Below are 27,778 nucleotides of genomic sequence, written 5' to 3' on the forward strand. Positions count from 1 at the left end.
ATAAATATATTGATATCTTGTCAATTTGATTTCTCCATTCAAAGGGTCTTTATTGCCATAAAAGTCTCAAAAATAAAGTTGCTAAAGTGTAAAAATAGTTTTCCAGCACACAATAACTAATATTAATTTTCAACACAAAATTTAGATTGATATAGTAATTCAATATCTACAGTACTGTATATCCTATGCATGTATTTGTGTTTGTGTTTGTCCCTGCCCTGATTAACAGATGTAAACTGAACTAAAAGAGACAAAATCTAAGTATGCATAAATCCCAAACAAGCTTAACATATAGTTTACATAGTACAAAAAATGTAACCAGTCATACCTTGGTGTTGTTGGAGCAGGACAGGAGCTGATCAGAAGGAGGGCTCCTGTGCTTCCAGCACTGAAGTCCAAGTTGGGTGTGTGCTGTCTTGAGCGTTTCAAGCCCTTATTACAGAGGAGGAGCCAATAGCCAAAACTGATCACAAGGATCTGAGTTCCCTGGGATTCATCTATTGGCAATTTAAGTCTTCATCGCACCTGCTCCTCAAACAAAGTGACAGCAGCGGAATATTTTGACAAAAATGTTCAGATTTGAGTATTTTATAATTAATGTAATTAAATCAGTTCCCAAGTCTTGTAGACAAACAACATGGAGGAAATAAACAGATTAACCCAACAAGAGTTCACCAAAATCTCTGCCTGCTGTCAGCAGGTACCCTTATGTATACCGTGTCAGGCACGGAGAAGATATTGACTGATGCAGAGATCAAACACCGTCCTGCAGCGCAGTTATCCTCTACCGGAACATGGAGCAAATGGCCTCCTAATTCAATCAGTGTCCTCCGCTGTCAAATCATGGGCTGCTGTGGGCTGAGCTCTCCAGACAGCACAGGGCCATTATCGGCTGATCAGGAGGCCTGTTACTGCGCTAATTGCTCCTTCAGAGAACTGGCCCACCACGGATGGATCCACTCCCATCCCAGCCTTTCATCTGTTTACAATTAGATTGCCTTTCTCCAAAAAGTTACCTGCTAAACAATAGGCAAAATGACTTATCATTAGAACCAAGTAAAACAAGACTAAATTCACTTAGTTAAGGCTTTATTTACCTATTTTTAACTTGCGCAAAAGCCACAGAAAAAAAAAACTGTCAACAAAAGGTTTTAGAAATGCAAATCAAAGTGCAGCTCTAATTATCTTATGCATGAAATCATCACAAAGGTTTTAATCATACATATATACAGTAGCTCTGTAGTAAAGCAATGACCTGTGATGGAAACATGAGCACAAACAGATGTTCAATAGACGGTAGCAGTAATCCATATTTGTACTGTATAGTCTAGGTGCACTATAGAGCAATGTTTTTTGTCCATGTCTCGCTCAGTAACGCTGACTTTAACATAACTTTATATACAAAAAAAAAAAAAACTCCACAGAGGCCCCTTTAAAGAGCCTGTTGCTGTTTAAGCAGCGCAGACATCAATGAAACACCTGCAGTACACTGATGTGGACATGAAAAAAAACAGCAGGTGAGCTTTTCTGACAGATGGGGTGTTTTGATGTTGCCAGGTGTGGACAGGCTGACTCAGGGTGTCTGGGATTCAGGCCGGTCCATGAGAGATTTGATCCAAGTGGTGCCATTTATGAGTTTGGTGGTGGCTATGATGTACTCCATCCCGCTGTCTTCCATCTGAGAGAGGAAGCGGAGAGCGGCGATCTCTGCGTATGTCACACCACCGAGGAAAAACACCAGCGTGGTCCGATTCTCCCCCTGCTGGCCTGTACGACATTAAAAGGAGATGCACGTCAGTCAAACACAAAGCTGAAACTAAATGAACTAAGACAGGAAATAGTGAGCGTGACAAAGGACATTTCAGTCACTGACATTATAATCCATAGAATTTCTGCCATAGATCACATTAACGAAATACAACATAATGTAAGACAGTGCCAAATCCCTTCTGTTAAAGCACCATTTTTTTTAAACTCTGAAAACACTAATTTAGCTGAATCCTCCCTCTTGATTAGAGTCCTCTATTAACACCTTTAAAAACCAATGTGAGGCAGGCATGTAGCAACAAGTCACCTGTCTAATGCCCAAACTCACAATTCTAATTAGCACATTTCAAATTGAGCGTATAATTAAATTCATTGTTCCCATCAGTGTTAACACCTACTGCTGCCAAAATGAAACGATGGAGGAAAGCTGAAGGAAAGCACAGGCTGTCACTCACAAATCCAGCACCGTATGTTATTATTTAGCCTTCTCTTCAACACAGGCACACAGAAAAAAAAAACCACAAACATTGGCATTGGCTCTGTGGCATTGTCTGCTTTGTGCCATCAATCTGCTGCTGTTCAGCATCCGGCATTAAACAAAAGCCTGTGTCTTATCAGCACGTCGCAGGCAGGAGGTTGTTTTCATTCTGGATCGAGCAGCAGGGCAAACAGCAGTCCTAGTCTGGATGGGTCTTTACGTTTCTTATGAAGCCCGGAGGGAAGCTGTTGTCTCTCCTCAAAGTGGGGGCCTGGGAGCATCTTCAGCACCTCTTCGATGCTGCGCCACCCGGGCCTCGCCAAGACCTGAGTCAGTCGGATGCTAAGCGGAGCGTAGCCGCTGTAAACATATGAGATGTCGTTGGGGTTCTGAGAGAAGAAAAAACACAGAGTCAATGTCAACCCTCAAAATTGCACAAGTTTAATCCTAAAAGTTATTTCTTGTAATAAATGTTGTACCTGCTCATTGGCATCCTCCATCCACAGTTTCAGGGTTTTTCTAATAGTTGGGTAGTTATTCCTTGAGCTTGTCTGTGGCTTTAAAAGACCCCCCTTCTCCAGGTTGTTTAGTGTGAGTATGTGTTCATAACCATAGGTCTACAAAAAAAGACAAAAAAGGTATCATTAAAAAGAAAAAGGAAAAAAAGTCACCAACCAGATTCGATTATTCATTTAGCGCAACTGAAAAGTGCTTGAAAAAAAAAAAGAAGTCTGTAGTGCACAGCAATTCACCACTATTTTCCTTTTTGCAGCAGCAGGAATGTCTTTGACTTTACCTGGAGAATCTCCCTCTTGTAGTAGTCAAACACCTTCTGCTTCAGGCCATTGTTGCAGACAGACTGCATAGACACCAGACGCAGAATCTTGATCAGTGGATCCTTCTGGGAAATGCAGTCTTCTATATACGTGTTCACCTGCATAGTGACGTTATTTTAAGGATTTCAGTGAACTTACCCAAAACCATAGTATATCTATATAGCTATTTGTTTGAGAACCATGTTAATGGCAGCTTAGCTTTGTAAAAACAATTAGTAATAACATAAAAATGACCTTGTCTGTGTCGACACCCGTCATAAACTCCTGCTCCACTGTTAGATTATCAAAGAAGGCCTCAGATGCTGAAACAGGAGTTACATTTTACTACATATAACAAACTTGCAAGACACCTTCAACATACAATACTAAGATAAATAATGAGTACTGCAGACTTTAAAACAAGGAATAAAAAAATGCAAGGTAGTTTTTAATAATACTAGTTTTCATTACACTACAAAATTAAAAGTTATTTGGATTTGTATTAGCACTACAAACAGTGCCTTGAATTGCTAGATAATAGTTGTTTAAAAAAAAAAAAAAAAAAGTTTGTGTGAAGGTTTCCTCAAACCACAATGTTTTATTTTGTAAATATAAAAATATAATGTAAGATGTGCCAAAATGTGAACAGAAAGAAAACTGTAATGCATTTTAAGCAGAAACTGTGGGGATATCTACGCACTGGTGATGTCCTTGATCAGCTCGGCTATAGAGGTGTGGTTAGCCAGTGAGCTTCGTGCTGCCTGCATGTGAGGGAGCTGAGACACAAACTGCTTTATTTCTCCCACTGTTTTAGCATTATGCCGTTCCTGGAAGACAAAGGGGAAAAAAAACGTCACGTTACTTGCAGCACTCTACTAATTTTTTTTTTTACAGCAGCTCAGTAAAATAACATTTAAATGATTGAAGACCGTCACCACAAAAATTCTGTCACAAAGCACATCAATAAATAAAAGTAAATGTGAAACACGCAAGACAAGACCAACCTCAAAGGCAGCAGATATGATTTTGGCCTTCTTGCTGAGCGCTGCACCAACAGCGTTGAAGTTTTTGTCCCGGATTTCTGCGTACAGCTCCTCTGCTGAGTTGAGCTGTAACTTCTTGGGTTCTGTGGGTAAATCTTTACTCCCTTCTCCTTGCTTCTTCTGTGCAAACTTCTCAGGAGGCAGCTTGACATAACCTGTGAGGTAGATGGAGGAAATACAAGGACCGGAGATTTTTTTAAAAAAAAGAGACTAAACGGACTAAGAATTTAGAATAGGAGTTAATTACTTTTTTTCCACATAATACCTGGACAAGACTCCAGATGTATAAGGCTCAGGATGAATATCTATTTAAGAAAAAGCCATAAAATAGACATGGCTGCATCCAAACATCCCAACAAAGAACAATTGTAAATAAAATAAACTGCTTAAGGAAAAACTGACCATCATTTTAAGACTGCAATATGATCAAGAAGTAAAATACTGTAAAACAACAACAACAACAACATATATGTGCTCTTTAGATGTGACCCATTACACTGAAAGAACCCTTTCTGTTTCAATAAGTTGCAAAAAAGAAATGAAAAAAAGGATATGCAGATGTCAGTTATTGAAAATATAACCTTGATATCAGATAGACATTCAAACAAATGTAATGAGAATAAATCAAATTGGTTTATGCATGCCATTATTGATTCCGTAGATCTCGTCAATGAGACCCTCGTAGGTGAGCTGCGTGGCCAGAGGGGTGAGTAGGTCAACATTACGATCCAGGAGGAGGAGAGTATCAAACACGGGCAGAATCTGATTTTGACTGCCAGCAAACTCCCTCTTCATCCTCAACATCATGTTGGCGACATGCTGACAACAAACAGACAATTTCTTAGTCAGAAAAACTCCTTTACGTGGCTGCTGCTGACCTTCTGTCCACGTGGAATCAGCTGTTTTACTACTCACATACTCACCCGAGCACAATCTCCTTTCCCATATATCTGTGGAATGGTGCCGTACAGTGCCTGCAAAGTCATGAGGCCTTTAGCTGTGTGGTACAGGCTTGTTTGGTCATTTTCCAGGTAGCACTCCTGAGTGAGACACAGAGGAGTAAAAATATGTTTATAGACACATATACACATCATCTATAAAACTGGATGAGGTATGACATTTTTAATATTTCCTTCACCAGATATCACAAATTACCATTATGTTATGCTGTAATATTTGTGTCGATTTGAAATCTAGTCTTTACTTTATAACAACACACATATACTTCATTCGTAGAGCTGCAGAGGGGTTGACATACAACGATCAGCCACAACATTAAAACATCTTGCTGAAAAAGGCCACGGCCATCAGGGAACATTGTTGCCATGAGCGTTTTAATGTTGTGGCTGATTGGTGTATATCTAAGATGTATAACTTGAACACACCCTGTAAGCACTTTCATACTCCATGGAGAGCAGGTCCCCATCGTAGGGTATCAGGTCCAGGATATACTCATCAATGTTGATGAACGAGCCCAGCACGCCCTGCTCCTTCAGCCGCTGCTCACACAGCATGCTCCGCCGAGGCACAAACAAAATGTGGAAGTCTCGGGATGAATGCAGCTTATCCTCACTAAAAAAGACGCACAATCAAGGACATAAGTGTTACAAACTGAGCACAGCTTTGCAAAGTGAGAGAAAGGACATGCCTTTATCACTCTTCACAGTGTGGGGCTAGAAAATGAGACGCATAAAACACACCTGAATACATTCTCTGCGATGATGTCCATAAGCTCCAATCTTGGACGGACAAAGAAGATGATATTTTTGACATCAGCAGGAGGGAGCCTGCCGCTCTTAAGGGTGAACATCTTTTCCACTTCATGTTCCTGAAAAAAGGAGCAATAAATAAACAACATTTTTTGTGTGTGTCTTCAATAAAAAAATAAAATAAAATAAACATTAAAAAGCAGGGCTACAAAAAACGATTATTTTTATTATCAGTTTCCCTAAGGTGCAGCCTAAAATGTATCGTTCTGTCCCGACCAGTGGTCCACAAACAAAATAAATTCAGTTTATTATCATGGAGGTCTGAAGGAACCAGAAAATATTCACATTCAAGAGGCTGGAAACAGATACTTTTACCATCTTAAATCAATTAACAAACCAATTAAGTGATTATCAAAATAGTTGTTGATTATTTTGATCCAACTGTTCAATTATTCGATTGATTGTAGAAGCTAAAATAGACATATGGCATTAAAGTAACAACAAACCTTATCAGGGCCTCGTCTATTGGGTGACTGTACTTCAAATGCGAAAAAAAAAAGGCCTTACCTTCAGTAGAGAGTACTGAGCTATCAGTCCAAAAGGTCCCGTCAGATATTCATCCCAAACTATGGCCTACAGGACAAAGACACAAAGGTATAAATATCAGACAGTAGGCAGACCTGAAATATGCGGAAACATTTAATGCCAGTGACTTAGCTATTATGATTAGCTAATGGTTTCAAGTATCATCTGATTTACAATGAGTAAGAATATAGCTCCCGTACAGGTAGTTCTGAAGCTAAATTATGAGAAGATTTACTGTTTTAATATACACTTGAAACATCTTAATATGATCTAAAATAATTGCTGACAGCTCCATAATAACATTGCAGACTAGATTAACTGTCCCATCAGCGGGATAACTGTCGCTGTTCCAGCCACGTTTTACACATGTATGTCGATTTATTACCTTGCTTCCCGCACATTTGTCCAAAAACTCTCGAAGCTCTTTTCGTGCTGCTTCTCTCAATATGTTTAAGTTCACTCTACCGTACGATAGGTGGGCAGCCATTTTTTTTTTTCCTGAACAGCAGCGGCACAACAGATCAGGTGACTTCAGCGGCAAAGACTCAGTCACGTGACCAAAGAATGCACGACACTCAAGATAGTTCACGCCATAATGTAGTTTCAATTATTGTAAAATGTACAGCCAGTTTCTTCTAGCCTGTGAAAACGTCACGATGATCTGCCTGAAATAGCTGTTAGCGGTGTAAAATGATAACAAATAAGGGCAACGAGCTGACAGGATCCGCCTTTTGCTTACGGTTACGAATTTGTGTCGCGCATGCGCAGGGTGCTCGCTGAAAACAAACTGCACTAAAAGTCTCGAGGAATACTAATGTCATTCTAATGAGACTATCGGTAGGGTTCACTTGATTTTTTTGTTATTTATTTGTCTTTACTATGTGCAGACGTCAAATAAGATCTTAAATAATCTCCCCTTTGAGTTTTTTTTCTAAGATACCAACAAGGAAGTACGAACGTGGTAATATCTTGCGCTACTTGCAGTCTTTGAAGGAGTGTGGGTGTGGTAAACGTACACCATAGGAGCTAAACAACAGGCCATTTATTTTGAAAACACAATTTATATTTTCACGGCAAATGTGTTTTGCCATTTTTGAAATAAAGATTACATTCATCACTCAAAGATATACAGCCCATCCTGTAAGTATAGGGTTGCATTTGGTCTTTTTTATGATGCAATGAATACTTAATCCCTTAGATGGCGCTATGTCTCCACAGGAAGACGGGGTACGTTCACATAATTGAGACGTTGATTTTAGAATTTCAGTGATTATGTTTTTATAGATTTATTTGTTGCATCCTAACAGTCCACCATGTGAATAGAAGAAGGGACGTTAACTACAGTAAATTTAACATCATGTTAAAAATATGAAGACATTTTAGAATATTTGTATTTGTATCTGTATTTGTATTTGTATATTTGTGTTTAGATCAAAATAGACACAACATAAAAGAGCAACATAACTCTTAGGATGAAATAGAATAGTAACTTTAATCAATTAAAACTTTAAAAAAAAAAAGTCAATTAGTGTATATTTTGAGGAACCTTGTAATATTTTGTTGTGAAACCAAAAAGCGTAGTTACAAATCTCCACAACTAATACGTAATCGTATAATGATGACAGTGATTTCTCAATAGGGCTGCCTAGATGATGAGACAAATTTAGACACTACGTTATGGAGACAATTGGATCAGGTGATGACTGCCCACTTGAGCATCAGTGTTATCACTTCAGATCCAGGGGTTTCCTTCCCAGGGTACCAAGGGCTTTCCATCCTCAACAGCAGGATAGAAGACGAGTTCCCACGCATTGTGGTCATCCACTGTGCCTCCAGCAGCAGACGAGCCTACTCCTCCTGGCATAGGAAAAAAAAAAAAAAAAAAAATAATTAAATAAATAAATAAAAAAATAAAAGCCCGCGATTTGGTGACAGGCTCTATGCGCAATGACTAACTCAGTGGTCGGATCCAAGCGCTGTTCAGATATTTAGTCCGCATCATTCCCTGACTGCTCCCTGAGAGGAGAGAGAGAGAGGCAGGGCTGGATTCTCAGGTAGGCTGTACGATCTCTTTCGAAGCATTTTCAAACATTTCATCCTCACCCTAAAATCGCTGTGAGGCTATTGCGTTTGGCCAGTGACTCATTGCATTATGATTTCTCATTTACAAGTTGAATGAATGCAGTATTTCATTCAGAAGAGACAGTGAGAGAGAGAGAGAGAGAGAGTGAGACTGCTAATGATCTCATACGAGGAAAAATTTCATTGCCTGTGTTTGTTAATTTGATAAAAGGCATTTCATTGTCTTTATGAGCCAGTTACTTACTGAGTCATATGAGTGAAAAGGGAAGATTAGTGAATGTGTGCAGTGCACTGAGAATGCATGAAGCTGCTGCTAATTAACCTACGTGAGGTACAAATTATGTAAATTAACATTTGATTGATTCCTTTGTTTTAGGGAAAACGTGTCTCACTGAAAACATTGCTCTGCAGCAGAATGTTGCTGTCATTAATGCAGAGGTGTTGCTCCTTGTTTTGAATTGTTGCCTTGATTTACTACAGCATGCTTCGGTGTTATGATTATGCACTAAGTTTATTCATGAATGGCTGATAAATATAACTCTTGGTGTGGCTCAGTAGGTTACGTCTTAATCCCTCTCAAGATGAATTGAAACAGGACTGAGTGCACTCCTGCAACTCGAGTGCTTCCTTGTTGCAGATCTGATATGAGAAAACAGACCTGGTAAGTCATGTGGGAGATTGTGTGGTTGCAGTCCCTGGGCGTTGCTGCAGGATTTTTAGGAGCTCACGCTGGGGCTTGATGTGCCTGCGGGGTAGGATAAAAAAAAAAAACATCAATGATGCGTCCAGATGCTGACGTGGGCAGCGAAGCTCTCAACTCCAGCTGGACAGGTGATTCAGGTGCCTACTTGTTGTGCTGTTACCTTATCCTGCGACCGTTTGAGTTATTACACTTGGAGGGTCAGAGCGCTGTGTGCTGTAAACAGACTTACTGGACCAAACCGGTTCTTTGGTTCTGGTTTTGATATGGAAAGAGGACAGGAAAAAAGAAGCTGCCTCCGAGTTCCACCATCTCCAACTCCTCCTACAGACCTGAAGCATGGGGATTAAATGGGGGAGGGGAGAAAAGACTGAATGAACACTCTGAGAGATATCTGCAGCTGCCTCCTCTCACATGAGCAACCACAGTAGTGATTGGACGACACCCTTATGCTGGTACCCCTCTCTCTGTATTTCTCTCTTTTGTCTTCTAACCTTCATTGTTTTTTGTACAGTAGAGGAATACAATTAGGCAAGAAAGAAGCAAGAGAAAGGGGGGAAATCCAGTTGGTTGGATCTGGTTCCATAAAACAAGAGAAAAATGAGTGATGGTGAGCACTATGAAACATGGGTGTTTAGGGATAACGTGAAAAAAAAAAAAAAAAAGATGGAGGAATGAAGTAAGTGCTTTGCACACTAGCTGCATTATTTAAAGCTGAGGGATACAGGGTAACTGTACCCATAATCCCATCTCTCCAGTTTGTCTTCCTCTCTAACCATCCTGTCTTTTCAACCATTCCTGTTGAAACAATAACCTGTTTTGCATGATTTTGAAATTTGGCACAGGTATTGTCTACTACAGACACACAGACCAGTGGACACACACATGCACGCGCATGCAGCATTTAATCACTCTTCTTCTCGTCTTCTGATCTTGCCGTTACCATGGCCACAGTTGGTAAAGGTGCATGACTCTATGTTCTTTTGTGTTCTTCACAATCCACAAGTGGAGCTTGGAATCTTAATCTTATGTTATACTCTAAAGATCTGCAGATTTTTGTTTCCTGTTACTCAGTATATCTTTACATTAGATTCATTGCATTAGGTACATTATTCTACCATTTGTGCCCAAGCTTCAGAAGGGAGTGGCTTCATCTTCAAATTCTCATCAGAGCGGTGGATGAGAATCGATTCCTCTCTGAAACTGGTGATTAGATCTGCCTAAACGTTGTAGCATATTGGAAAAGACAGATGTAATTAAAGTGGTCTTTAAACAAAGTTACCCCAAGAGAGGAAGGAGTGAAATATCCAAAAGAGGATTTGTCTGTGTTTGAATCTACAAACACCAGTCCATCTACGAGCAACATTTTCCAACTTTCCACTACCATTTCTAATCTCCTACACTTATGTTTACCTGATCATAATCACCTCTTTGCTTATGTTGGAGCTGCAGTGATGCTCTTGCCCCAGATCCTCAGAGTGACGCCTAAAGAAACACACTTTGCATTTCAAGTCATATAGCCGAGCGTCCCAACAGGGTTTTTCTCTCAAAAGTTGGGCTGAGGCTTATTTTTTGTGTTGCAGAGTGTTTCCAGACCAGAGCAGTTTGCCAACAGAGATCTGCTAAAAACACCCTGGGGCATTGTACCTGTTAGTTTGCTGCTGGGAGAGTCAGATATCCTGCAGCTGAACCGTGCCAGATCTTCAAAGCAGAGCAACAAAGAGCCAGAGTCACAGCCATCACACTGAGGGATTGATAGGAGATCTGACTGATTTCTTTACATGTTACGAGTCATGTAGTTTATCTCAGCAGACCACCAGCTGTGGGTTACTTCTACTACTTCTGGTTAATAGGGAATAGATGCGCAGTGTCTTTACAACAGACCTTTACTGCACTGATTTAATGACCCTGGCTGGTAGTACTTGTTTCCCCTAGATAAGATGAGCAGAAATTGAAGGGGCACGACTGGCCAATCCATCAACAGCCAGTTCACAAAGTCCCACCTCTTACCTCTGGGGCATACAGGGATGAATCACCATCAGCCTAGCAAATTTGAGGCTCACTGCAGGCTCTTGCTAGAGTGCAATTAATTGAGTGCTCCGTCTCCTATAGCGGTTTACTGGCATAGCTCTAAAAGGAGGCTTGGACAAAAGAAGTCTTTGATTTACATTAAAATGTCTGAGAAAATGTGGGTCAGCAGACATTTCTCTGTTCAATTTGAGGATGATAACTGGGAGTGAGACCTACTGGATACGGACTGCTAATTCAAGATGCATTGTGCTGATTTAAGAATCAAACACACAATACCCACCACGTTTAGGACTGCTGGTCAGCGCCAAAAGCTATAGGAGGGTAGCAGCACGGTAGCTTGTTGGTCACTGGATGGGATTTCCTGTTTATTCTCCAGCGATGCGGGATCTGGAGTCCTGCCTGCCTCGAGGATGTAGTATGAGTGTTTTTCAAATGGTACAGCACTCGCACATTTGCGAAGTGAAGAGTCCTCACAGATGGTTCCACAGATGGTCCCCCGTCAACGCCATTGTCTGAGTGAAAACATGGATAATTTGTCAATGCCAGAGCTAAAAGACTAACATCTACAACGTATTCTGTTACCCAAAACAGTCTCTCAATCTGTCTGACCCTGTGTGGTCTTTTTATTCTCAAATCCACTGTTCTGTGCATGATGTTTGACAAAAGTCATTACATTAAGTGTGGGCTAATGCTTTAAAGAGGGGACTTACACAGAGTGAAAAGCAATGGGGGTGGGAGTTGTAAATAATTAAGAAATGCTGAGTGATGTGTTCCTCCTGCAGTGAATGGCTTCGTGGTGCAGTGCATTACAATCTTGCCCAGTTCCAAGCCTCACTGTGTTGCTATGTTGGCATCTTGCAGCCCTCTATGGAGGATGGATGAAGTTGTGCCATGCAACTGGGAGTGGGTGGCTACCTCGTGTTCTTTGGTGCTTCCTACCCTCGTCTCCCCACTCGCCCTGTGTGACGAGTGTATGAGCACCAGACATCAAGAGCTGAATACTGTGAAGTTAGTTTATAAAACCAAGTGATCATCAGATTTGGAACAAGTGACAATGAAATGTAAATTTACTGTTTAATCCCCAGTAATCTATCATGGTTTCTCTCAAATCTGAGAAATGTCAGATTTAAACGGTACAAATAATTGTTATAAAAAGTATGTTAGGCTATTTTATACACAGTCATACAGTATGTTGACCTAAATACTATTGAGCTTGCCAATAAGCTCACAATGTTATAAAATATAAAATGGTCTGCACTTTACATTTTTCTCCCGTTCACACACTATTGGTCACACAGCTGCCAAGCAAGGTGCTCTCCTGCCATCGGATACAATTTCGGGTTCTTGCCCATGGACACTTCAGCAGGTAGACAGGAGGAGCTGAGAATTGAACTGTCAACCTTGTGATTGGTGGGCAATCCACTCTGCCATCTGAGCCATAGCCTCCCCAACATATTACTAACGTGTTAATATTTAAGAGGTATAAAGTTTACCTTGTGCTCTATCCAAGTTGAGCATGTTAGCATGCATTTGAACACATCAGCTATGAGGGTCTCAGGTCTTCATTAGTCTTTATACAACCTTTGCCTTGTTAGTAGTTTTTTACGACTAAAGGCAGAAAACTGATCACCACTCGTAAGCCTTTCAGTGGGGTACACTCTCATGCATACTATACAACTCGTGTTTATTGCCTATTAAGCTATGTGGTGGTACCACCTACAGGACATTAAGTGTCTATAAAAATGTCTACACAGACCTTGAATTTCTACCAACCACCAGCACGTAGGTCACCACAGACTGTGAAGGAGCAGCTGCTTGTATTTTTTTTATGACATACAGCCAAGCGTGAGTTAAGTCATTGTCAACTCGTTCATGTTTTGGAATATTTTAGTGAAGATGACTTAAAAATGGTGTTGGAACCAAAATGAGTGTTTTTAGTTTCCTTGTGTGAAAGATTTTTTTTTGGGAGGAGGGGGGGTTATTGGTATGACACGATGGTGATGGGTCATGTGACACAATCAGGCGATAAATACAACACAAGTGTGTAATTTCATTGTGTTTGGCACACGGAAGGTGTCGTGCTTCCTACAGAAAAATATGGTTCGATATGCATTTATACAATTAAGTTACATAAAAACAATAGGACATATTTTAAATATTGTACCAACACAATCTGCACCTGCAGCAAGAAAGAAGAAGCAAGCAATAAAGCACTTAGAGGTATGTGCGTCAAGAAAATCATTGTTCCGTTTCATTAATCTGATTCTAAGTATTCGGCCAAATTGTCACATAAGATATGTTTTACAGTCAGCATTTTCAATTGGTAGATTAGGTGTATATTTTTTTTTTTTTTAATTGTGGCCATTTTTTTTTTTTTTTCCAACTCAAGCCAAAATTTACAAAAAAAACCATCAAAAAGGTGTTAATTTTGAACAGATAATTGTGTAATTGAAACGATCTCTGGGAATATCACCTAACTCGGGTATATATTTGTAATATAATGCTGCTACAACTTCGCCTTCCCTTTGTCCAAAACATTTGATAAATGGTCAATTTGTTTTCTGAATGAAGTCTGTATTTATAGATGCTTGTGAAGAAGAGAATTAAAAAAGAAAAGCATGATGTTCCAGATCACCACAGGACTTGAGTTGAAACTATAGATCAGGCCAAGTTCTCTGCTGTCTGAGGATCTCAGGGTCTGTCCTGTTTCATAATACATAAAACAATTTGAGATACCGCCAGCCCAGATGGCAGAGGAAGAAAAACTGAAAGATTGAATAAAATATGTTGTGTTCCTTCACTTCTTTAACACTGCTCTAAGTTGAAAATGATTTTACTGTATTTGACAGTTTTTACCAAGAATGTTTTTATTTTTGTAATTTTTACAGCACAGTAATAAAGAAAAGACACAGAATCAGTTAAACTTTTCTACCAAACATTTGGTCTTCACAATAATAATTTTTTTTGCTTGATGAACCTGTCATTGTGCAACCCTGTTGGTCATAGTTTCAATGTATGATAGGCACGCACTGGGTAGTATGAGACTAGTAATGGTTAAGTTTAAAACAGATGTAGGGAATCTTTGTTTCTCGTAAACACTGACAGATTGTGCATTGGTCACACGGTTATTGGGTCTTTACTGGGGAAAAAAGCACAGTGTTATAGCTAATGAAACATTAATGGTCACGGCAGCATGAAAAAATGAGTACGGTTTCTCCAGTTTTATTGAATTGCTAGTAGGGTGGATATGCTGTGTTGACATGAATATCAACTCTGGCATCTACTTAGCATCAGCACTGTAGAAAATAGTTTGGAAGAAAGTGCTGATTTGAACCCACAGGGAATCTGGACTGGCCAGTTGTGAGGGTTGTTGGTGAATGATTGGGTGGTGGATATACTGTACAGCAGAGCTTGAGAGCGACCTCCATTATACGTAAGTAAGTTTTATAGCGAGGCGTAAAATTTACCAATGGAGGCCACATCAAAGATAAATTAAAGTCAAACCAATTGTGTTCTTTGCATTGATCTCCAATTCTCATTAACCCATTTTAGAAATGTCCTTCTTGGTGGACGGCGAGGGAATTGTTGCCCTGGAATTCAAGTGTAGTACTGCGTCGGGTTTCAATGTCATTATATTCAATACATTTACAAGTAGGACACATAGTAGGTTGATTAAAAAAATCAGACCAATGGCATAATTGCCAGTAAAATATGTTCAGTACCAAGTCAACAAAGTCAGTCTCCTTTTTATTTAGGGATGTCCTATTTGAAGCCTTAAATACAGTAATCATTTTACATTTAATATGTTCATGAGCAATCAATCTCCCTTTTCAAGATGGACAATCTTGTGAGGTGGAAACAGTTAATATTTGGTATTTTTACTGCGATAAATGACGACAAATTTAAATTTATTATTTTTGAGCACAAATTGCTTGATTAAATCAAAATGGTGAGTAAAACCTTGCTTTTGTTTTTTGCTGATCTCAGTAAAAGGGAGATGACTTCCTTCTGTCCCCATCCCCCTCTAAGCTATTTTTCCTGTATCCATAATGGTCCATGTTGGATCAATCTATCAATGCCTTGTTGTCACTCTGCCTGCTGTCTTCAGTTCTTGTTTGCACAAGCAAGAACCAAATCTTGAAAAGGTGCAAGCTGTCATCATAACCAGGTGCTTATATTCCGGTCTTATTTATTTCCATTAATGAGTCATGCAGCTACTATTGAAAGTCCTATAACAATATTGATCTCTGCAACTGTTTGATCAGACTTAAAGCTACTCACGCTGAGCTCTTACTGTATTAGAGGAGAATGGATGGCTGTGTTTCTAAAACTGGATGGGGCATGTGTAGTGTGTGCTCTGGGAGTTGTGTATACATACAACCCTGAAGATGTACGGATGCAGATTTGTATTGACTATACCCTTTAGATCCCGAGGAGGAGACACAGGTTTCTAAATTGGTCCTCTCCACCCCCATATGAATGGATGACTTATGATGATGAGGCAGATGACTATCTTGAGTTGATGCACTCCCTCTGGTCTTTCCTGTTGTCATCTCACACACGATCTGTTACTAGCTACGCCTGGTGTATTTGAAGACACTGTTGGGTATTGTGCTCCCTTCGCACAGTTCCACCGGTGTCACTTAGCAGACTGTTACGTCTGAAAGCATCATCACGGAGGCTTCATGACATTTTGGAAAATAAATGAAAAAAAACCCACAGGAGAATATCTGCTGCTCCCCAGAGAAGGGTCCACCACCTGACTGAGTCATCTTTTATGGGAGGAAAACACAAGATGCACCAAGAGTCAGAGTCACAGATGACGCAGATTTGTTGCATTTATAACCATAATAGCAGAGGATGGAGTCTGACGATCACACTGATGTCATAACTGCAGAATAACGAGGCCCAGTATGACGTGTTGGTCAATTATAATTGGTCTTAGATACATTTTTCAATACGTACATTTGAAACCTTTTGAAACATAAACCCTCTCTGACAACAGCAGTACTTTCCAGTGTCTAAAGCGTTACAGTCTCTGCTGACAGCTCTTTATGAGACAAGTGTGCGTACGATCCTTCAGACCATCTCCTGAATGCTAATTGGATTGTCCCCTCAGCAAAGAGTCCACTTCTGTGTTGCAGTAACAGCTATCCTGAGCAGAGGGCTCAGGCTTGTCTGAGTCAGTGATTACCCTGTCCAAGTCTGAACACTGCCTTCCATCTGTCTCTCTCTGTCCACCTCTCCAGAACAATAACGTTAGACAAAAAGTGGGATAATTCACTTTGGCAAGTGAAGGAGGGCCATGCTTGAGTGCCTCAGTGTATACTGTATTATATATACTGTACTGTCAGAGCAGCGTCTGATCCCTCAGACTGCTGCTGAAAAAGTGGAAAAATGCTCCCTGAAGACTGTGTTGCTACTGTTGACTGGATGCAGCAGCAGCATCAGAGGGACCAGCCCACACCCAGAGAGTCTATTGATAGCACACTGAATTTGTTTCTTTTTTGTGAATCCTGCAGGCAGACAGACAGCAGATTAGACCTGAAAAGGTATGTAGCCTGATGTTATGCAGCATAATGCGAGCAGCTGAGTGAGGGAGACAGTGGCGCACCCCTCCCCTTTACTCAGTCTTTCACTTTCTCCAAGGTTCTATATAGTGCTGGATTTTACTGCTGTGAAACGCTGACAAGTTAAACTTATTGATTTTTTTTTTTTTGATCATTATCATTAGGCATTCCTTACTGTATCCCTCCAACTCATGATAAAACAGTATCTGCACTCTCGCCTTCCTGACCTACGCCATCACAACTCTCCATATTTCAATCTCAATAGAGGCTTTTAGTTCCTCTTGTTTGCTTCTGTCTGGAGACTGCTGGTCTTTTGTGAATGCTGGTACTTCCCTTGAGGACATACACCTGCCTGTGGCTGCAGCATCGCTCCATGTGTTGTCTGGCAGACACACACACACACACACACACACACACACACACACACACACACACACACACACACACACACACACACACACACACACACACACACACACACACACACACACACACACACACTTAGCAGACTTGCCTGTTGGCAATTGCCTCAGTGGTTTCTGTCTTTGTATCATCTTCACCATGTCACTGAGATGAAATGACACTGCTGATGTATCATATGGATAAGGCACTCACTGTTTCCCACTGTTATCATTAGCACTGTTCTCAGCCATTTTTGTGCCTGATGCTCCTGTCATTTCCTTTAAATACTCTGATAAAACACGCTTCCACCAGAGAAGAAGTACTCATTGAGGACTGGAAATACACAGAAACATTCACACCATGACCAATCAGAAATGCTGGGGACACACTCTTAGTCATAGTCACTGTATCATAGCATAATTGAGCCACTCCTGCTGCTGTTTCTTTCATATGTGTAGACTCACAAACTGGAAGTGATTCTTGCAGTCTCACTTACAGCTGCTCGATTAATTGACCATGCTACCCCCAATTTGCACAGCCTTATCTCCACAGCCCTTACGTGGAGGACGCATATACATTCAAACAACCCAGACCAACCATTTAGACATAATTTCACTCTACTATACTAATATACAGGATTGTCATAAGCTTTGTTGCATTCGCTATATACACACTAAGAAACTCCTGTTAACAAGGCTGTTTGTCAGCATAGTTTAGGCTTGTATTTTACATCTGCAATGTTTTCCTGTGTTCATTTATTGCTTGAATTTGTTAAAACAGGCTTGGCAGGAGGAGATGGTACTGATTAGGCTGTAACTTTGGCACAAGAATTTGTGCTTAAGCTCTCATTGAAAGTTGTTATATTCTCCAGGCTTAGCATTTAAATTCATATCAGGCAAGGAGATGAAGGAGAAAAGGTGTCTTTAGGAAAATAATACTTGATTTCTGTTGATTTCTGTGGTTGTTTGCCTTACAATGGTTGATGTGAGGCAATCATTAGCATTATTTAACCCTGCAACTGTGACATTTAGAGGAAGGGTATCTGTTGACTTTCCAGTTTAAGGTTGGTGATTTCCTGGCTCACAAATTTGTAGGAAATGGATGAATTTTGGATTAGCGAGAGCAATCCAAAAGTGCAATTAAGTCAGTGCTGCATAGGCATGAGATAAGGCTAAAGGATAACTAAAAGTGTGGACTCAAGACACGTATCTAGAGCTTTAAATGCAGAGTTGACATCTTTTCATAACATTAGTTAAAGCTCATTCGAGTGCCTCATTAATTCATGTCTGTTTCCTGTCTTTCTGTTTCTCCACCTGCAGACTGCCATAGTGCAGCATGACAGACACAGTGAGTAGCAGCTCGGGTCGCTGGGTGTCCAACGACAGGCAGAGGAGCATGCATGCTGGGTAAGCGTGATTGTCAGAACAGGTCTGTTTTAGTGACACGTTCTAATGGCAACAGCAACACTTAACTGTCCCCTCCTTTGTTTCACTTGCATCTCTCTGATGTGTGATCTGTGACACAGTGATAAAGAGCAGTAAGTAGATAAACCTCTCTCTTATTTGCCTTGTGTGTCTCTGCCTTGTAACTGTCCCAACAGCAGCATAATGTGCTGATGCAGTAAATGCCTGTTCAGTCATTCATTGTATTTGCTCTGTTTGTTCTAACACTGAATGTGATGTGCGTGTATGATGTATAATTTGAGTAGTAAATGTAGTGTACCCTCAACTAGAGATATGTTTGGCTGACAGGGGCGACTGGACCATGCAGCCAGGCCCTGGACCTGGTCCAGACCTGACGGATGAAGAGAAGGCGATTATAAATGGTGTGATCGCCCGTGCTGAGAAGATGGAGGCCATGGAGCAGGAGAGAATTGGGTGAGAATTTGTAAAACATGCAGTGGTTTCTCTGATGGGTGTAAATTAAAACAGAATCCCCAGTTGAGACCGATGACGTGCTAACATTTGGACCTGCGATAATTACCGGTGACATTTTAAGGTAAGATTTAATTCCATGCGACTGCAGGCGCTTGATAAACCGCCTGGACGACATGAAGAAGACTGTGTGTGGGGATGGAGTGTCCCGCTGTTTGCTGTGTGGGGAGCAGCTGGGCTCACCTGGGGTCAGCTCAGTGGTGTGTGAGGACTGCAAAAAGGTAGATAATGAGTTATCATGAGGCACAAAAGATCCACTCTTCTGCCATAATTCACACAAGTTGAGAAAACACAACAAGTCAACATCTATGAGCTGTGTATGTATGATGACGCTGTAAATGGCAATCAACTCGAAATCATTATTTTCTCCTGTTGTGTAGAGCATGTGTACCAAGTGTGGTACACAGTGTAGCAGTCGGCCACGTGCTGTATGGCTGTGCAAGATCTGTAGAGAACAGCGAGAGGTGAGTTTTTCATACGGGAAAAAAATACGAAAATAAATAGTTGGTTGGAAAACTTATAACACGTATTTATTTCTGTGTTCTCAGGTGTGGAAGAGGTCTGGTGCCTGGTTCTTTAAAGGTTTTCCTAAACATTTCCTGCCATCACCCATGCCATTATCTAAACCAAAAGAGACAGGTGCCCAGGAGGCAGCAGAGCCCCAGGCCCCAGCAGCCTCTAAGACCAGGAAGGCAGTAACCAAACCACAAGCACCAGGTACACACAGTCAAGATTGGCTTCAGCTTTAGTCTTTTCTTTGTTTTTACATTCACCAGCTTGCAGGTCCTTAATGCTGTTTTTTTTTTTTTTTTTTTACCTTTTATTGACACGTTCGATCCTTCACAAAACACTTTACATTATGTCTCTGTTAAGTCAGAATCAGAGTCAGGCTTCTGCCTCTGAGCAGCAAATTTCAGGCAGGTTTTCAATATCTCAATTTTTTTTTTAAAAGGGATCTCCCAAACTACACACAGAGCTAGTGAGCAGAAAAAAAGAAAGAAAACCTGTGGCTGGCCTGGGCATGCATGACTCAGAAGAGTCAGCCATAAAACTGTATTGTAAACTATATGGAGATGATCTTTAGTACTTGAAAAATAGAAACATATCTTCTTATGGATATCAAGATTGTGAATAAGATACAGGAAAAAAAAAAAAAAAAATCAAATATGGGACCCTGTAAGTGATATTATAAACTACTCAAGGTGCGTAATCACCATTAGATCACCAGTAACAATACTGTCAGTCAGTAAAATTCATTCCCACCAGAGACCACTGCTGGCTTTATTTCAAGCTAAACATACAATTTTCTTTTTATTGGTGATTCTAATTTGACCCTCTCCCTAATACTACTTTTTGCTATTTCTCAGCAAAAAATATTTGTAATTTTTAGTTCAACTTTAAAATTTTCATACCATCACCTCTTGAATCTCTTTTGGGGGGCAACCCCATCTCTCATTGCTCTTTTTCCGAGCATCAAACCTTTTATCTGCGCCCCAAATTTGGCAGTGCCGCCCACTGTTACAGAGGAGGAGAATGAAGAGCTCAATTAAGCTGTCGGAAGTTGCATGCTGTGACATGGAATGAGCCTCCAGGTGGTGTTGGTATGATGGGTCACCCAGCGTCATTTCACATTTTCAGCGTGATTACCTGTGCACTGTCATTTTCCCCTTTAAAAGAGAGCGGTATCATTAGTAGGCAAACTGTATAACTCCTGCATGTACAGTCGTTGGCTGCCACAGCCTGTTGTAGTGTATGTAGGTCAATGCCTTTGCAACGAAAAAGCTGCAACATCAAAAGTATCCAGAGAGACTAGGGAGTATTTCAGATTCCACTGCAGTACAAGCCTGAAGTGGTGTGATTATGCATTTGTCCCTTATGCATAGTGTGTGTGTATGTGTTTACTGTATGATGCTTTTCATACTTATTTTTAGCACCAGAGGCACAAGCCCGTGCTGGTTACCCACCTGTGGCCCCTAAACCAGTTGCCCGCATGGCCACGGGCGGGGCTGGCCCTGAAGAGGCGGGGCAGGGTAGCCCAGCGGTGATGAAGAAGATGGTGCCCGTCCAGAGCTCCAGACCGGCTGCATCTGCCACTGTGGCCCAGCAGGGTGAGAAACAGCGAGGACACTTTGAGGGTCCCAAGCATTAACCAAATATTACATCCCCAGTGGTGTCATTTTGTGAACTCTCAAATGACTGCATGTGGTTGTAGGTCCAGCGGCAGGAGATACAGCTGCTTACTCCTCTGGGACAGTTCCTCCAGAGCAGAGAGCGTCTCCTGCGGTAAGAGAGGACAGGAGGCAGCCCGCCGCTTGCAGTGCTCCTCCTGCCCGGCAGCAACCTCCCCCAGCTGAGGATGAGGAGGAGGCCAATGACTATGACTCGGATGAAGCCAGTGAGTACACCATCTGTTCCCCCTTCTCACAGAGTAAGGTGGCTGATGTGTCTTTGTATACAGTTTGACATTTGTGATTTATTTCTGCTCATTTCAGGTAAATGGCTCCAGAATGTTTTTTTTGTTTTTTTCGTGAAACAAATCAAAACCTATTTCCAAGCAGCGTACAGTATTGGACGTTGATGTCCTTAATTTGGCAACATCTCTGTTGAGATCTGAGTCATACCGTGTCATTGTTGATTTCTGCCTTTTAGGTTGCTCATGATAATTCATCTACTTCAATCCATAATTGCCCAGCAGTCTTAGCAAACGGCAAGTATCATTCTGGCAGCACCTATTGAGCTGGCTAGAAAATGATAAATGATAAGCAGCATATGTAATCGAAATATGGAAATCAATATCAGTGGAGCAGAAGAAGATGTGAATATCTAAATCAGTATTTTTTTCCTTGTATCCCATGTTCATGATGAGAATTGTACACTGACATTCATGTTTTTAGCCTGCAGTGTCAAGCGGCCTTTATTCTGTCTTTGGGAATTGAGTTTTAATTTATTTTATTGAGGTCCAGGACGATAAAGCTGGGCAAATAATTTGAGATACAACAGGGCTAACAAGTTATAGATTCCCCTTGTGTTGGATCCAGTCCCTGGTGTAAGGAGGGAGCAGGGCAGAAATAGCAATGGTTTTTTTTTTGTGTCTGTTCTCTGTAGAAATGTGATGGTGAGAACTGTCAGGTCCTTTGGTGCTGACTGTTTTTAGTCCCCCAGCTGGTTTCAGTACTGCTGATTGTAATGTTTAAGTTAAAAAAAAAGAAGTATTAAACTCTATGTCTACCGGCTATTGACTGGCAAGCTTCACAAGTAACAGAACTTTATGCTCATCTCAAGTGTGTATTTTCGTTTTTATGATGAGCTGTTCCCAATAAAATGTATATTTCTGATCTTTAAATGAAGGTGAGCAAGTAGTGCTCAGTTTTTAGCCATGCAAGTGCTATGGTTATAGAAGTGTTGGCCTGTTTGTTTGTCAGTTGGTGTGAGTCAGTCAGGCGGTGCACCACTTTGGAGACTTTTTATCCAGTACCATCATCAGGTCAACATTTCACTTTATTACTTTAGTTTATTACTACATACCTTCAAAACAAATGACATTAGACCCAGTTGTACTTAGTGCTAAGTGTTAGCATGCTAACACACTAAATGGTGAATATGGTAAAGATTGTACCCGCTAAACAAATATATTAGCACTTTAAGTGTGAGCATGGTACAATGTTAATTTAACATTTGTCCCAAAGCACTGATGCGTCTAAATGTAGCTTTGCAAAGCCACTATGGCTGTCGACTTTATTTCTCTTTTTAAGAGGCACATTGTGTCTTTGGAGTTGCAAGTTGGTGGTGAATCTGAGCCCACAGGAGTTAAATTAACAAATTACATTTGATTATTCTGTCCCCCGACAGCTATGCTACGCAACGAAACTCCTCCAAATACAATCTGTGTGGGATGCATCTTGGTCTTTATTTTTTCATACCCAAAACGTTATCCTCTGAATATCTTCCTCTGAGACTTGAGTGTTTATTTGATTTCTTTTATATTATATGCCCCTGCTCTGTAATAAGATTGTCCTGCTGTTTACTTAAGGTAAACAGAAGCCTGTGAATGTTTCATGAGTGAAGGTCAAGGCTTTTTGTCCGTCCTTTCAGTTCTGGACTGCTTCTTGTTCTCACTTTATTTCACAAGTTTAATTAACAGAGCATCGTTCCATATACATTTGTACTCTTAATTATTAAAGAGCTGACTCGCTGTCTCCATGTAGTCTAATGTAATGACTGGTCTGGGTCTCTTTCAGCCACTCTGGGCTCTCTAGAGTTCAGTCTTCTGTATGAGCAGGAGAGCAACAGCCTCCACTGTAGCATCCTCAAAGCAAAGGTAACGCTATTCTCCTCATTCTCTCACACAAAGGGACAATTACAATCAAGTGGTTTATGTTAAAAAGCTCCTGAATGGCACTTTCGCTTAATTGCTCTCTGCCGTTTGTGAAAGTGATGAACGTTTCTCCTCAGGGATTGAAGCCTATGGACTCAAATGGACTGGCAGATCCCTATGTCAAGCTCCATCTGCTGCCAGGTGCTAGTAAGGTAAAAGAAATGCCGTCCTTACATTAAGCTTTTATTTCTAAGATTCATCGCCTTAATAATCTGTTGCGCAAAAAAAGGAAGGGCGGCTGATTTCAGACCCCCTGGTTCGATGAGAAACCTTTCTGCTAGCTCAAGCCTGACATCTTGTGGCTTGAATTTCCAAATCATAAAATTGGCATGGAGATGTTATCTAGAAAGAGATATTTCCTTGTCTTGATCTACCTTGTGTTCAACAGTCAAACAAATTGCGCACAAAGACCCTGAGAAACACCCGCAACCCTATGTGGAACGAGATGCTCACCTACCACGGCCTGACAGATGAGGACATGCAGCGTAAGACCCTCAGGTGGATAGAGTGCCTCAGACAGCTACACTTTAATCACTCACTTAGCAGTAATAGCCCTGTATTCATGTGTTTAACTTACTCTGCCCTCAGTTGACTCCTTTAAAAGTACAACAGGTCTGTATAATTAAGATTGTTTTCCACAGGCTCTCTGTCTGTGATGAAGACAAGTTCGGTCATAATGAGTTTATTGGGGAAACCCGAGTGGCGCTGAAGAAGCTGAAGATGAATCAGAAGAAGAACTTCAACGTGTGTTTAGAGAGAGTTGTGCCTGTGAGTAAAAGGTCGTCACAAACAACGCTTTGTTCTCCTTGTCTGAATCTCTCATTGACCTGCTGTAATCTCGTTCCCCCTCATAGATGAAGAAAACTGCAACCGCCGGAGCAGCCAGAGGGATCGCTCTCTACGAAGATGAGGCAGTGCTTTTATTTCCCAGCATGTCTAAACATGACTAATTGCTTCAAAAGTTCATGCAAATCTCATGCTGAATCCTGCTGAACTATTTTTTTCCCCATTTTCTGTTTCTTAGCCAGGGAAAGAAGGCACCGAAGTAGAGGAGCGCGGCCGGGTTCTGATCTCCCTCATGTACAGCACCCAGCAGAACCGCCTCCTCGTAGGTGTTGTGCGCTGCGTGCACCTGGCTGCCATGGATGCTAATGGCTACTCTGACCCATATGTCAAAATGTAGGTAGAGCAGATTGAAAAGAACATTTGACTTGAAATACATAACTCTTAAGAATAGCATACATTTATTTTTATACTATTAACAGATGTCTGAAACCCGACATGGGGAAGAAGGCCAAGTGCAAAACACAAATCAAGAAGAGGACTTTAAACCCAGAGTTTAATGAGGTTTGTGAGAGACTTCAAAGTAAAAAGTAATAATAAAAATGAGCTAATCAACGAAGCAACTCAGAAATGAAAAATACAGGGAAGTGGCTTTGGAAATCATTAATGTCTTGATCAAATTTCAGGAATTTGGCTATGATATCAAACACAGTGAACTGGCCAAGAAGACGTTAGACATCTCTGTGTGGGATTATGATATTGGAAAGTCCAACGACTACATAGGTAAATATTTAATCACTATCTTTGATGCAATAAAAACGACATTGTCACCAGCTTACTACCTGCCTTTCACACCTCCCTCCCTTCCGTCCTGACAGGTGGGTGTCAGCTGGGCATCACTGCCAAAGGAGAGAGGCTGAAGCACTGGTATGAGTGTTTGAAGAACAAGGACAAGAGGATTGAACGCTGGCACACCTTGTTCAATGAAAACCATGTTGCTAGTGATTAACCACTGGCTCCCCCACACAGCATGAGCCTATGCTCCCCAATTGGTTTGCATTCATCCCCTGATTAACTTACAGTATATCCCATTTTCTGGTTTTTATTTCTTCCTTCTCTACCTGACCATCACATTGCTCACATTTGTCCTTAAGTTAGTACACACTTCTTTGCTGACGACTTATTAACAATGTCTCTGCCTGTGCTGATACTCAATTTGCCTCTGGCACAAATCATGGCATAAGTGAATTAGTGTCATTAATGTAACCAAGACATATGTCAGCAAGCAGCTGCACAAAGGCCACTATGCCTGTCAGTGGTGTTACATGGTGTGCTGAACCTGACACAGTCTTCGCTAAAGAAAATGAAGTTTTGAATTGCACTGGCACGGAACTAGAAAAGCAATATGTTATGGCTTCTGAGGTCAAAGCCGTCGTTCAAGCTCATAAAAGCCTCGATTAAGCTCACGCCTGTAATTTGTTAGATTGTCAGGGTATTATTTTTACTTTCTCATGTGATTATATCATGCTGTAGTGTAACACTTGAACTGTATAAGCATGCCAAACCACACATATAAGGAAACACGCAGCTGCACCTTCAAAAAACTGTCCTGAACATATTGTATATTTCCATGAAGAAATGTTTACATATTGATACATTGCTCAGGTTAGGATAGACATCTGGTACTACAGATGAATCATAAGTCAGTGGACCATGAGCTAGAGGAATCTTTAATCAGTTGCTGTTAATTTGTGCCAGAATTATAGCACACCTAGTTTAACATAAGTTTTAATGTAGGATTATTCAAACTGTGAATTTTAAGTTAATAGGAAGTATTAACTGTGTTTAGAGAAACTAAAAATTGAACTGTGATGTTTATTTTTCAGTTAATTTCTTAGTTGCAGTGAGACTTGGCAGGAAAAAAGGAATCTCGTCCTGCTACCTCTTCTCCTCTGAAGCTGGTTGATACCTCAGAGGTTTTCTACTGCAGTGTTTACAGTGAACGCACACGGTCAGGTTTCTTACAGGTTTCCCCAACAAATTTGGCTCCTCCGTTTAGCAAGGAGAGAAGGTGGAACAGATTATGTCATAAGTATGTGCAGCTTTACCTGCATGCACTGTGCTCGTGACTCTCGTGTGCCTGGGGCAATCATGGCCCGCTTTCACCCCCTTTGCACAAAGCAGCAGGGCCGTCTTCCCTCTGACACGCCCCAATCATTCAAGGCTTTAGTGTCTGTTTGTTCACTAATCACAGCAAACCAAGGAAAGCACACCTTACAAAGTGGAATGACCTCAATTTATACAGCCGTCTGCAAGTTATTCTAATGTCAAAACAGAGATGAAAACAAAAAAATCCTATGCATGAAATGTCTTGTGGTTCAAGATATATATACTTTGTAAGAAATTAATGCTATTGTAATTCCATTAATGTTTACACTTCTTCCCCATAACATTCCTGTTCATACTTTAAATACAAGAGGCCATATTCTGCATGACTATGATGACTAGGGTGTAATCTGAATAAACTGGTTTGTTAGCATCCACACGATACATTAATAATTAACTGAGCACATGTACTTAAGACCTTGTCCAACTCTTATCAGTAGCAGACTTTGAGATGAAACTTTTTCTCTAAATGAGATGAACATACACATTCAAATCTTGCAATGTCTTCTTTTCTCTGTAAAGCAACTCTGCCCCCATGAGGCAGTGATTCAGACACCCACCAGTTCTTCATTGTGCTACTTAGCTACAGTGATCATCAGATGATGATCGTAAGGCTTCTCTCTGAGCTAAACCCATAGCCGTCTTCTACTCGATTCTGCCAGTTCAGTGGAATGTTTCTTCTTTAATCTCTGTAATGTAAATAGATAGTGCATGCAATGGAAATATGTATGTTTGCAAATACCTTTGCATGTAAAGATTTTGCAGAGTTTACACAGATCAATAAAAATCTAATGAAAGATGACAAGCCTCTTAGGTGTAAAGAGCTTTTGGAGTCAAGCTCAGTAAAGATGAAATGGGAGGAAAAGGGCAGGATACTGTATGACCAGTAAGTCAGACCATGGTGATTACATGAATAAAAATGGGAAATGTAATAAGTGCAACTTCCTGAATTCTTGGAAAGTTATTGTAATGACACTTGTGTAACGTCTTTTTTTTTTTTTTTTTTTTAGAAGATAACCACTACAATCCATGTTTTAATTCAAAAAATAGCCAAGTAGTCAAAAGCTTCACTTTGCCAATCTTGTTCTAACATGATTGTTTTATTATTGAGGACAGCTCTGCACCTTTCCTCCTAAATCGTTGTAAACATTTGAGTAGAATATGCAGGTAAAACTCAGGATCAGATTGCTTTCCTCTGAGAACGCATCACGAAGCTGAGTGTCAAGTTTCTTCATATCTGCTGACCAATAACACCCTCTCAACTCCAACCGTTTCCCTTTAAAAACACACGCGCCCTCTTCAGAGACAGACGCCTTAAAGCCTGCCGGTGTAAATACT

The 27,778-nt window shown here is 40.7% G+C and overlaps 2 protein-coding genes across 3 annotated transcripts; one reads left to right on the top strand and one right to left on the bottom strand.

Annotated features, from left to right (window-relative positions):
- Positions 1-1,072: 1,072 nt before the first annotated feature.
- On the bottom strand, positions 1,073-6,908 carry vps33a (VPS33A core subunit of CORVET and HOPS complexes). The gene is made up of 13 exons (XM_069699745.1): positions 6,783-6,908; positions 6,380-6,445; positions 5,804-5,931; positions 5,489-5,675; positions 5,027-5,143; positions 4,748-4,922; positions 4,065-4,258; positions 3,761-3,887; positions 3,316-3,383; positions 3,042-3,179; positions 2,725-2,862; positions 2,466-2,634; positions 1,073-1,767 (listed from the first exon to the last, which is right to left on the bottom strand). The coding sequence occupies exons 1-13, from the start codon at positions 6,882-6,884 to the stop codon at positions 1,574-1,576; spliced, it is 1,803 nt and encodes a 600-aa protein (XP_069555846.1). The 5' UTR covers positions 6,885-6,908; the 3' UTR covers positions 1,073-1,573.
- A 1,308-nt stretch (positions 6,909-8,216) lies between these two features.
- LOC138621588 (rabphilin-3A-like) lies at positions 8,217-27,413 on the top strand. 2 transcript variants are annotated; one of them, XM_069699750.1, is made up of 18 exons: positions 8,217-8,451; positions 18,502-18,588; positions 18,708-18,719; positions 18,934-19,059; positions 19,208-19,337; positions 19,497-19,580; positions 19,665-19,833; positions 21,048-21,224; positions 21,329-21,511; positions 23,355-23,434; positions 23,569-23,643; positions 23,880-23,989; positions 24,133-24,259; positions 24,346-24,405; positions 24,516-24,670; positions 24,757-24,838; positions 24,961-25,057; positions 25,153-27,413. In XM_069699750.1, the coding sequence occupies exons 2-18, from the start codon at positions 18,518-18,520 to the stop codon at positions 25,281-25,283; spliced, it is 1,869 nt and encodes a 622-aa protein (XP_069555851.1). In that variant the 5' UTR covers positions 8,217-8,451; positions 18,502-18,517; the 3' UTR covers positions 25,284-27,413. The 2 variants fall into 2 exon arrangements, with proteins under 2 accessions (XP_069555851.1, XP_069555852.1); XM_069699751.1 differs by lacking the exons at positions 8,217-8,451; positions 18,708-18,719 and having other exon boundaries at positions 18,512-18,600.
- The last annotated feature ends 365 nt before the right edge of the window (positions 27,414-27,778 follow it).

Source organism: Brachyistius frenatus, unplaced genomic scaffold, assembly GCF_029030835.1.
Source record: "Brachyistius frenatus isolate BFR_SWC_R1_liver_20210118 unplaced genomic scaffold, ASM2903083v1 Contig_31, whole genome shotgun sequence".
Lineage (NCBI taxonomy): Eukaryota > Metazoa > Chordata > Actinopteri > Embiotocidae > Brachyistius > Brachyistius frenatus.

Excerpts from the sequence above, each read along its gene's own strand:
- vps33a (XM_069699745.1), bottom strand. The coding sequence starts at position 6,884 with ATGGCTGCCCACCTATCGTACGGTAGAGTGAACTTAAACATATTGAGA. Across the intron at positions 5,676-5,803 it reads ATCGCAGAGAATGTATTCAG|TGAGGATAAGCTGCATTCAT; the intron begins GTGTGTTTTATG and ends CGTCTTTTTTAG. Across the intron at positions 3,888-4,064 it reads TCATATCTGCTGCCTTTGAG|GAACGGCATAATGCTAAAAC; the intron begins GTTGGTCTTGTC and ends TTTGTCTTCCAG.
- LOC138621588 (XM_069699750.1), top strand. The coding sequence starts at position 18,518 with ATGACAGACACAGTGAGTAGCAGCTCGGGTCGCTGGGTGTCCAACGAC. Across the intron at positions 19,581-19,664 it reads TCTGTAGAGAACAGCGAGAG|GTGTGGAAGAGGTCTGGTGC; the intron begins GTGAGTTTTTCA and ends CTGTGTTCTCAG. Across the intron at positions 24,839-24,960 it reads TAAACCCAGAGTTTAATGAG|GAATTTGGCTATGATATCAA; the intron begins GTTTGTGAGAGA and ends ATCAAATTTCAG.